Consider the following 11,730-nt stretch of genomic DNA (forward strand, 5'->3'; position numbering starts at 1 on the left):
GTAGCTATGCTCAACTCCCTGATTGTGGCAGCCCAACTGAATTGGTCTCATGATCTTCTTCTAGAAGCTCAGATTGGGTTAAGTAACCGTTGTGGGTTTGTGTGTCATTGCTCTCGTGTAAAAAAATGGAAGCAAACTCCAGGTCAGACGTTACCGCAAGTTTTTCGTTTTAAATCGCTGCTGCCGCTTTCGTTCAATCCCATAGTGCCTCTTTTTGTCTTTGCCCTCGCACATTCACGATTCAATCACTGACCCCTCGTAGCAGAGCACAGATCTCCCTCCCCAGAAAGGACGCCTTCTGCCGAGCCAGGGTACGCACGTCTTGCCCGATCCTCTCTCTCTGTGCTGTTTTAGAGACGAACCGTGAGCGTGAACGTGAGCGTGTGTGTGTGTGCGCGCGCGCGTGCCTCTGTGTGTGTGTGTTGGTTTCTTACAAATAAAAACTGTTCGAGCAATAAGCTGCTAGCTTCCGAATTTTGGAATGTTTCTCGCGCCAATGTGGCAGAAAATGTCGGCTCAAAGTGATCTTGAATCGTGAATAGACGAAGGACGACGAGAGCCGGTCAAGAGCGACGCGTTGATTGTCTCCGTCGTGTGTCGAGGACAACAATATGGGGTGGGCGCCGGCAACCTGGGATTGGAAGAGCTTGGACTGGAGCCAGTGCGTTGCGACCGTGGTACTGGCGTATGTGGTGGTGGAGAATTTGGTATACTGGCGGAAGAAGGGCAACCTGCCGGGCCCTGTGTTTGTGATCCCCTTCTTCGGGGGAGCGATCAGCATGATCCGCAATCCGACCAAGTTCTGGGAAGATCAAGCGGCGAGGGCGGCAGCCGGAGGCGTGGGGCTGTCGTGCAACCTGATACTGGGCAAGTTCGTGGTGTTCGTGAGGGACTCGGAGCTGTCGCAGAAGGTGTTTGCGAACGTGAAGCCGGAGGCGTTCCATCTGGTCGGGCATCCGTTCGGGAAGAAACTCTTCGGGGAGAACAATCTAATATTCATGTTCGGGGAGGAGCACAAAGCGCTGAGAAGGAAGCTAGCGCCGCTCTTTACAGAGAAGGCGCTGGGGGTGTATGTGGGGATTCAAGAAGAGACGATAAGGAAGCATATAGCGAAATGGATGGAGATGGCGAAAGAGGGGGTGGCGATGGAGATGAGGGGGCTATGCAGGGAGATGAATTTGGAGGCGTCACAGGATGTATTTGCAGGGCCATATCTAGGAAAGGCGGAGAGGGAGAGGTTCAAGGAGGAATACAATCTGTTCAACAAGGGGTTGATGGCGCTACCGCTATACATTCCTGGCTGTGCATTCTACGAAGCGACGCAAGCAGTGAAGAGGCTGGTGGCCATTCTGGGGGAATGCGCGAGGAGGAGCCGGAAGGAGATGGAGGAAGGAGTGGAACCGAGGTGCTTGTTGGATTTCTGGACAATGGAGATAGTGAGGGAGGGGAGGGAATGGGCGTCGGGGAGCCATTCCGCAGAGAAGGAAGGGACTGCGGGGAGCGATTCCGTGGAGGGATGGACGCGAGGGGTGCATTCTAAGGGTAGGAATGGGCGGAGGGAAGAGCTTTCCGACAAGGAAATCGGGCACCATGTGTTCGATTTTCTCTTCGCTTCACAAGATGCGTCAACTTCTTCTCTGGTTTGGAGCATCACGTTCCTCGCCTCGCACCCTGATTGCCTCGCCAAGCTCCGTTCTGAACAGTTCTCTCTCCTCGTCAAGCTCCGCTCTGAACAACAATCCTCTCAACAATCCCCTTACCAGTTCTCCATCTCTCCTCCCTCCCTTCGCCTCATGCCCTTCACCGAAATGTTCGTCAAAGAAACCCTCCGTTTTCGCCCCCCCGCCACCCTCGTCCCTCACCTCGCCCACTCCCCCTTCCCCATCTCCCCTTCCTTCACCATCCCCTCCGGCTCCATCGTCTTCCCCTCCCTCTTCGAATCCTCCTTCCAAGGCTTCTCCGACCCCTTCTCCTTCGACCCTGACCGCTTCTCCCCCCTCCGCCAGGAAGACCTCCTCTTCAAGCGCAACTGGCTCCTCTTTGGCGCCGGCGCCCACCAGTGCCTCGGCCAGCGCTACGCCATCAACCAGCTCAAGCTCTTCACGGCGCTCTTCTCCACCATGGTTGACTTCACCCGGATCCCCACTCCCGACTGCGACCAGATCGACTACACTCCCACCATCGTCCCGAAAGATCATGGCCTCTTCCTGCTGGCCGAGAGGAAGAACGTCGAAGCTTGACTTCCGTCGCCCAAGTTTCTCCAAATCTAAGCTGGATTTCGTCACCCAGAAGCTTCATTTTCATCGCCACGGTCTCATGTCCACAGGGCAGGGCAGACTGCACCCAGCCAGTACGAGCCGGTTGGTTGGACAAGGCCACCGCAGATTCTTGGACCAGGCCACCGCAGATTCGCTTGCGTTTCGCTGGCTGGACAAGGCCACCGCAGATTCTTGAAATTATTGTTTTGTAATGACGACTCGCAGCAAGATTTGGCATCTTCGCCTTTGACAGGCTGGAGTCGTCCATCATAAAGTGTGCTCCATTTGGCACCCCTCAAATACATGTATTCACATTCATCCTCATTGGACATTGGCCTTTGGCAAGTTGCACAGACATTTTGACGTATAAAAGTCTTCCCATTCTCTCACGACAACAAACTAATTGTTCTTGGGCCCCTACTTACAGTTAGTTTCATTGTTTTATTTGCACATGTCTTTTGTCTCCCTTGCTTGAAACCACTTGGTTTTAGGTGGCCTTGTCGTGAATTATTTGTTTTCTATGCTTGGGGTTTGTGGATAAATGTTGGAAACAAACATTTTTCCTAGCTAATGATTTTAATGTGCTTAAAATAAGGGTAACTCATAGATTTTAGAATAGGCAAGGTAAAGTCTCATAGATGGGACTCTCGTGCATGGCCCATGCTTGTACACATGGAGACTTTTCTCATCTCTATCTCATCTGTATCTCTATCTCTTCTCTATATCTCTATCTCTATCTCTATCTCTGTCTCTGTCTCTATCTCTAATAGAGAAGGGTGCCATGTGGCGAGCAATGGCACCACTCTTCCTTGCAAGTTGACGCCCTCCATGTGTCATGCCCCCCTCATTTCAAAATCAAACTCCCTCGCGCATTTATTCCTGTCCAAAGCATGGGTTCAAAACTAGTAAAAGATTAAAATGCAAACACTTTTTACTTTTGTCATGTAAAGGTTCAAACAACATGGGCCCACGTAGTAGAGATTCTTGGCAATGATGAGATTTTATTTGTTGCACCTTAAGGCTAGTAGGCTCCATGCAAAGGACGACAAGTTGGAGAGTAATTTTTAAAATATAGTGAGGGCATTGTCTTGTAATGTAGAGTTCGGATGGCGAGCATGGTTAACTTTGACATGTTCCCAACAAAGAGAGCGTAGATATCGGAGGCCATGTACAATTTATGTAGATGACATACCTTTTGAAATCAACAATATTTAGGTATTAGCTGAGGTCTTCACACTCTATTTTAGTAGTGTGCTTGTGTATTGGTCATACATGTTTAACCGAGGACAAATGCTTTGAAAGGTCCAAGAACTACAGCTATTGCTAAATAGTGGGGGTCGTTGAATTTTACAAAGATGTCATTGTAGAGCTGGTCCTTGATCAACTTGTGTTGCCCTAGCCTATCTTGCTGTTGTTGCTGATGCTCCTAGTTCTACTCCGATTGCTTCTCTAGGAATAGAATGGTGATAAGAGAGGGGGTCACCACTTGTGCCGTAGTGAGTGACACCGTCAAGCCCTTATGTGCTGTTATGGTGGCCCTTTTCTTGGCTCTTTCCGGTGCATGTTCAACCCATATGGATGCAGCCCTAGATTCTTCTTATTGCCTTCAGTATTGTTCTTGCTCCTCAGTGGTCGAGAGAGCTGGAGCTGTGGTACTGGCTGTGCCTGCCGTGAAGTGTAGTGTGCTACTCCATAATGATAGACTGGCTAATTGGGATTGATGACATGTTTGATGATAGGCACGAAGAGTATTGGGTCGCCTATATTTTGTTGCAGCTTGTGGCATTGGAGGTCCATCTCTACTATGAGGCTTAGGCCTTATTTTGTGGTACTTTTTTGATAGGGCATCATGCACCATGTGTGCCTCGATTTATGGTCAATTGGATGCACCATTGAGAGTGATTATCTTCTCTAAAGGTGGTTCTTTCTTGCTTTCATGGTAGCTTATTATTGGATACTTGGAGATACATATGGGTTTAAATGCTAGCTAGGTATGGAGGTATGTATGAGTTTAAAAATGTTTGAATATGGTTGGATTTGAAATGTCACCATAAACCCAATAAGAATGTTGACCTCTGCATACAACTTTTGTGGATGATATGTCTTGTGGGAACAATGGTATTTGATTCTTTCTTTTGGTAGGTAATCCCATTCCACATTGCTACTATGTAGATGATTGTTGATTGGTGATTCCCTTGGTGATTGGTGATTCCCTAAAGAATTTCATAGAATAAGAGAAAGAAACAAAACCTTACGGATGTACAACTATATGAACCTGACAATGAGTCATTTTAAAAAAAGATCACGGATTGAAATGGGATTTCCCTCCTAAACTAGTTTTACCACTTACATTTCACCCATTTGCATGTATGAATCAAAGATTTTTCTCGCCTAAACTGACTTTCTCGCTTGCGTTTTATGAGTCAAGGATTCTCCTACTTTCCCTCCTAGTTCTCATGCTTACGCTTCACCCATTCCCAAGTTGGGTTCCATCCATGGCTCCATCCATGGTGATAGGCAACCTAGGGTATCTTTCTCCTCTAAATGGGATTTTTTGCTTGCATTTCATGAGTCAAGGATTCTCTTGCTTCTCCTCTTAGTTCTATAACTTGTGCTTTCCCACTTGCAAGTTTGGTCCTCTTTTATGTCGCAGAGCGAACGATTTCGGTACATCGTTGAACACCACCAAGATATCTGTGCCAATGGAATAAAGTCTGAGGAATCATCCATGGTAACAGGCAACCCAGGGCATCCTAGTGCGAAGCAGTGTGTAACTCAAAATGCAAAAAACCTTGGTGAGTGTGTGAAGAGAGTGGGAGAGAAGAAAGGAGTCTCACTTGCAGCTTTCTCACATACACAATGGGGGAGTATACACAAAGGTGGAGGCTGAAAACAGTTTTCCTGTTCTTAGTTGTGAAAGCCAAAAGAACTCTAAGTACAAAAGAATAGGTGAACCCTATAGGTGGGTCTCAAACCAAACTCAGCTAACTAAGGTGGCATACTAACTGAGCCACTAACTAGAGTACATAAAGATAGCTGTCATCTAGCTATTATTCATGGGCGGTGTACCAACTGCATCTATAGCTAACAAGTCGATGACATAAATGCACAATGGTCACCCTGGCATATCACGAGTGGAGATTGATATCTCAACACTGCCCCTCGAGCTCAATCCCAATTCTTGCACACCAAGTAGGTCTTCGAACTTGCGCAGCTTCTCTGCACCCAATGCCTTCGTGAATATGTCAGCTACTTGATCCTCTATGCTAACATAAACTACATTAATAAAACCTACTAGAACCTTCTCCTGCACATAGTGATAATGCACCTCAATGTGCTTTATTCTAGCATGATAGACTAGGTGATTTGCCAAGTGTATACTGCTCATGTTGTCACAATAAATGACAATTGGCCCATCTATAGACTGATGCATATCATAAAGTAGCTTATGCAAGCAAGCTGTCTCGCATGCAGCCATTGTTGCACCCCTGTACTCAGCCTCCATGCTCGACAAGGCAACTGTAGGTTGTTTCTTGCTGCTCTAAGTGACTGCAGCACTCCCAAAAGAGAACATATATCCACTTGTAGATCGTCTATCAGAAATACTACCAGCCCAATCAACATCAGTGTATCCATGCAACTGTATCTGAACCCCAGTCTCATAAAATAGTCCATACTGCAATGTGGACTTCACATACCTCAATATGCGTCTAGCCACATCCAAATGCGGTTTCCTTAGAGCCTGCATAATTTGACTTACCAACCCAACAGCATAGCTCAAATCTGGTCTGGTAATAGTCATATAAAGCAAACTTCCTACTATGCGTCTGTACGTAGTAGGGTCTTCCAGAAGCTCACCTGCATCTGCACTCAGCTTCACATTCTACTCCAAAGCAACTGAAATAGGCTTACAACTTGTCATCCCATATTTGGACAGCATGTCCAATCCATACTGCCACTGCAAGAGCCATATCCCACTTGTGGATCTAATCACCTCAATGCCCAAGAAGTAATGCAGCTCTCCCAAATCCTTCATCTCAAACTTCTGCTTCAATAGCATTTTCACATGAAGGATATCTTCATCACTATCACTTGTGATGATCAAATCATCAACTTAAATGACAAGTAGCATAATGCCTTTCTCTCAGGGATGATTTTTTCAAGTTATTTTCGTTAAGAAGCTAAACTTTTATATTGGTATCAAAAGTTTATATGCTGTAATAAAAATAAATGTTTGAAACATTCGCCAGGATTTGAAACTTTTATGTAAAAAAATGTAAAGTTTTCCCAAGATTTACATTTTTTCCGTCAAAATTCAAAAGAAAATATATAAAAGAGATACTACACTCTACTAATATTGTGAAACTACAAAAATGATCTATAAAACTTTCGCCAAGCTTTTATATTAATATATAAGCATAGCTTCGATAAAAACATCCCTGCTTTCTCTGTTTTTCTCACAAAGTGAGAAATCTACCTTGGAAAGCTGAAAGCCAATAGTGACAAGATACTGTCCTATCTTGTCAGACCATGCTCTAGGTGCTTGCTTTAAGCCATACAAGGCTTTCTTCAACGTGCAAACAAACTCAGGATGAGCAGCATGAACATAACCTGGTGGCTGCTCCATATAGAACTCTTGTTGCAAATCCACATGCAAGAAAACATTCTTTACCTCCATCTAATGTAAAGACCATCCCTTTGATGTAGCCATAGCAATGACTGCTCTTATGGTTGCCATGCTTGCCACCGGATTGAATGTTTCTTCAATGCCATATGTCTATGCATACCCCTTGACAACTAATCTTGCCTTGTATCTGTTCATAGAACCATCTGCATTATGCTTCACCTTATAAACCCACTTGCAACCAATTGCATTCTTGTCTTTAGGCAAAGGCACCAATTCCCATGTAGCATTTTCTTCCAAGGCATCCATTTCTTCCTCCATGGCTTTCTCCCATTTTTCTTAGTGGGTTCTAGTTCATGTATCACTGTGACCATATAAGCATAGTGAATGGCTGTAAATCCATCATATTTCAGCCTACTATCCATAGGATACCTAGCTTTGGTAGACCTGTGCAAAATAGGCTCACTACCAGGTTCTCCCAAAACATCCCTTGTCTTCCTTACTCCAGGTGTAACAACAGAAGGAATACCCAACTCATCATCAAGGCTCTATTCTGAGCCACTGGATTCACCATCCACATAAGAGTGACTTGCATTCACATCAACCATGGGCTGATCTACTTTCTCTTTTCCTTTTTGTGATACTTGCATACCACTATCTGCATTGCTTTGAAGAGATCCTCCTGATCTCAATCTACCTGTCCATGGCGAAGTATGTGAACCATTGCTAGAGGACACTGCAAGTCCACTAATATTTTGTGATTACTGCTGTGAATTCTATGCAGCATTACCATTTTGTGCATCTACATCATCAATCACATTTACTGGTTTATACCAACTACTCATCTCATCAAAAACATCTCTGCTCATTGTAAACTTACGAGTAGAAGGGTTATAGCATCTATACCCTTTCTGCTACACAGAATAACCAATAAAGATGCACTTCTTAGCTTTTGGATCCAACTTGGATCTCAACTCATCTAGCACATGAACATAGGCAATGCAACCAAAATCTTTCAAATGAGAACTATTTGGTTTCCTACCAGTATACCTCTCCTCTGGCGCCATGCCATGGATTGCTACAGTGGGAGTCCTGTTCATTATGTAGACTGCTGTAGCAACTGCTTCAACCCAATAATAATCTGGCTAGTCTTTTTCATTGAGCATGGCACAAGATACCTCTCCAATATGCCTGTTTTTCCTTTTTGCAAGTCCATTTTGCTGTGGGGTATGACTGCATGAATATTGTTGCTTTATGCCATGCTCCTACAGGAAACTTGCAAACTCATTTGAGAGGTACTCTCCCCCTCCATCTGACCTTAGGCATTTTATTTGCAGGCCTGTTTCTTTTTCAACCATAGCTTTAAAAGCTTTGAAATGCCCAAACACTTCACTTTTCTTTTTCATAAAATACACCCACATTTTTTTGCTGTAGTCATCAATAAAAGTGAAAAAATAATGACAGCCTCCAATAGATGCAGCTTTAGTAGTCCACACATTAGAGTGGATTAATTCCAATGGCCTCTTACTCTCTTGAACATGTCTAGGAAATGGTTTCCTTGCCCGTTTTCGAAATTGATAGGTTTCACATAACTTATGCACTTCTGCAACCTTAAACTTAGGGAATCCTGCAACAATATTTTGGGACTGCATTAATTTAAGTCATTGTACATTAACATGACCAATGCGTTTATGCTAGATATCAATATCTGCAACTACACCGATACCATGTGCAAACATTGCTGCACTCAATTTAGGCATGTCCGCATCCAACCTAAACATCGTGCTCTTCTTCTTCCCTTTTGCTATCAAGCGACCTTTATTTTTCATATCCTCAACAAAGCATCCATGAGGATTAAATCTGACCTGCAAGCCCTTGTTGAGATATCGAGCTCCACTCAAGATATGCCAGGGTGACGTTGTGCATTTATGTCACCGACTTGTTAGCTGCAGATGCGGTTGGTACACCGCCCATGAATAATAGCTGGATGACAGCTATCCTTATGTACTCTAGTTCGTGGCTCAGTTGATATGCCACCTTAGTTAGCTGAGTTTGGTTTGAGACCCACATATAGGGTTCTCCTATTTCTTTGTACTAGAATTCTTTTGGCTTTCACAACTAAGAAGAGGAAAACTGTTTTCAGCCTTCACCTTTGTGTGTATTCCCCCATTGTGTATGTGAGAAAGTTGCAAGTGAGACTCCTTCCTTCTCTCCCACTATCTTCACATGGTATCAGAGCCTGGTTTGTGGTAAGGAGCTCAAGAAAGCAAACCAAGTTCGCAGTGTCTTGGTAAGAGGACCAGTATTGTTTTCCTTTTTTGAGTTTGGGAGCAAATCTCTGCAGGTAGCACAGCCGGAAAGTGCAAGAGCGCATTGTCTCAGGTTGAGACGCCCTTCGCGGTATGGCGAGGGAAATATATGCTGTGGGACAAGGGCAAAGCCCTTGGTGACTTTATTTTTCTAATTCGAGGCCATTTCGGGGCGCGTTTTGGAGGCGGAAGTTCTCCGAAGCACTGAGAAAAAGGCCCTATTTTTGCTGTACAACCACTGCTCTACAGGTCGTTGAAAAGTTACCGCAAAAATTGCATCGTATGCCTGTGCGCAGAGATACTGGGAGTTACAGAGTCATCCTTATTGCCTGCTGATGCAAAATCATCACTGGGAAGTGATTGTGTGGTCAAATACCACTTTCATCAGTTTTGCAGACTTGCCCGTGTGAGGCAAAAGCTGTGTTTTTTGCAGTGACAGAATATTTTGCAGATGCACTTGCTTCCATTGGGTCGTGAGTGGAAGATGATGACCTAGTTTCTGTGACCTTGAATGGTCTAGGAAAGGATTATGCACAGTTCCGGACATCCATTGCCGTCCGTGAAAAATCTCCTGATTTTGAGGAGTTGTTTGCTCTTCTAATTTTTGAAGAGCAGAGAAATGGTGGTGCATCTTCTTCAAGAGGAACTTCAAAAGAAAGTGTCTTCTACTCAAATGCTAGAAGAGGTAGAGGCAGAGGTAGAGGAGGCCGATCTGGAGGCCGTGGTAGAAATCAGAACATGCAGCAAACTCAAGAAAACCAGTCCTATGGCAGAGGACGTGGTAACTCTAGAGGTAGGGGGAGCCAAAGAGGTCGTGGTGGATGGCAGGGAGGCCAAAATGCAAATAGCAATGTTGAATGCTACTATTGTGGTAAAATGGGTCATATGGCTAAAGATTGCTACAAAAAGCAGAATGACATTATGAATGGAAAATTGCAGCACGGCAATTATGCATCTTCTAGTAGACACGGTGATGATAGAAATGAGCATCTATTTATGGTGTAGCATATGACCAATTCTATGACAAGTGCAGAAGAAAGAAATGATGTGTGGAATGTTGACTCAAGTGCATCAAACCACATGACAAGTCATGCAGAATGGATGCAAGATGCAAGGAAAATTGAAAAACTAGGATTTGTGGAGATTGGTGATGATACTGCACATCCTATTGTGCAGATTGGTAAAATTCCTTTGTCTATGTAGGATGGGAAAAAGAAATACCTGTCTGATGTATTTCATGTCCCGAATATCACCAAGAACCTGGTTTCTGTTGGTCAAATGATTGAGCAGGGCTTGCAGGTCAGATTTAATCCTCATGGATGCGTTGTTGAGGATATGAAAAATAATGGTTGCTTGATAGCAAAAGGAAAGAAGAAGGGCAGGATGTTTACATTGGATGCAGACATGCCTGAATTGAGTGCAACAATGTTTGCACATGGGACCGATGTAGTTGTAGATATAGATATCTAGCATAAACGCATTGGTGATGTTAATGTAGATCGACTTAAATCAATGTAGGCCCAAAATATTGTTGCAAGATTGCCTAGATTCAAGGTTGCAGAAATGCATAAGGTATGTGAAGCCTGTCAATAATTAATCCACTCTGATGTGTGGACTACTAAAGCTACATCTATTAGAGGCTGTCATTATTTTGTCACTTTTATTAATGACTACAGCAGAAAAGTTTGGGTGTATTTTATGAAAAAGAAAAGTGAAGTGTTTGGGCATTTCAAAGCTTTTAAAGCTAAGGTTGAAAAAGAAACAGGCCTATAAATAAAATGCCTAAGGTCAGATGGAGGGGGAGAGTACCTCTCAAATGAGTTTGCAAGGTTCCTGCAGGAGCATGGCATAAAGCAGCAATATTCATGCAGCCATACCCACAACAAAATGGACTTGCAGAAAGGAGAAATAGGCATATTGGAGAGGTATCTCGAGCCATGCTAAATGAAAAAGAAAAACCAGATATTTCTCATTTGAAAATTTTTGGTTGCATTGCCTATGTTCATGTGCCAGATGAGTTGAGGTCCAAGTTGGATCCAAAAGTTGAGAAGTGCATCTTTATTGGTTATTCTCTGCAACAGAAAGGGTATAGATGCTATAACCCTTCTACTCGTAAGTTTACAGTGAGCAGAGATGTTTTTGATGAGATGAGCAGCTGGTATAAACCAGTAAATGTGATTGATGATGTAGATGCACAAAATGGTAATGCTGCATAGAATTCACAGCAACAATCACAAAATATTAGTGGACCTACAGTGTCCTCTAACAGTAGTTCACATACTTCGCCATGGACAAGTAGATTGAGATCAGGAGAATCTCGTCAAAGCAATGCAGTTAGTGGTATGCAGGTATCACGAAAAGGAAAAGAGAAGGTAGATCAGCCCATATTTGATGTGAATGCAAGTCACTCTTATGTGGATGGTGAATCCAGTGGCTCAGAACAGAGCATTGATGATGAGTTAGGTATTCCTTCTGTTGTTACACCTAGAGTAAGAAAGACCAGGGATGTTTTGAGAGCACCAGGTAGTGAGCCTATTTA

At 44.0% G+C, this 11,730-nt stretch overlaps 1 protein-coding gene across 1 annotated transcript; it reads left to right on the forward strand.

Moving 5' to 3' along the window:
• Nucleotides 1-221: 221 nt before the first annotated feature.
• Nucleotides 222-2,328, forward strand: LOC147881390 (cytochrome P450 710A1-like). Its single transcript, XM_087369958.1, has 2 exons — nt 222-311; nt 543-2,328. The coding sequence occupies exon 2, from the start codon at nt 612-614 to the stop codon at nt 2,238-2,240; it is 1,629 nt and encodes a 542-aa protein (XP_087226084.1). The 5' UTR covers nt 222-311; nt 543-611; the 3' UTR covers nt 2,241-2,328.
• Nucleotides 2,329-11,730: the final 9,402 nt, after the last annotated feature.

The sequence above is a fragment of the Dipteris shenzhenensis genome, chromosome 31 (assembly GCF_047967505.1).
Source record: "Dipteris shenzhenensis isolate YYH24624 ecotype China chromosome 31, Dip_SZ_1.0, whole genome shotgun sequence".
NCBI classification, from domain to species: domain Eukaryota; kingdom Viridiplantae; phylum Streptophyta; class Polypodiopsida; order Gleicheniales; family Dipteridaceae; genus Dipteris; species Dipteris shenzhenensis.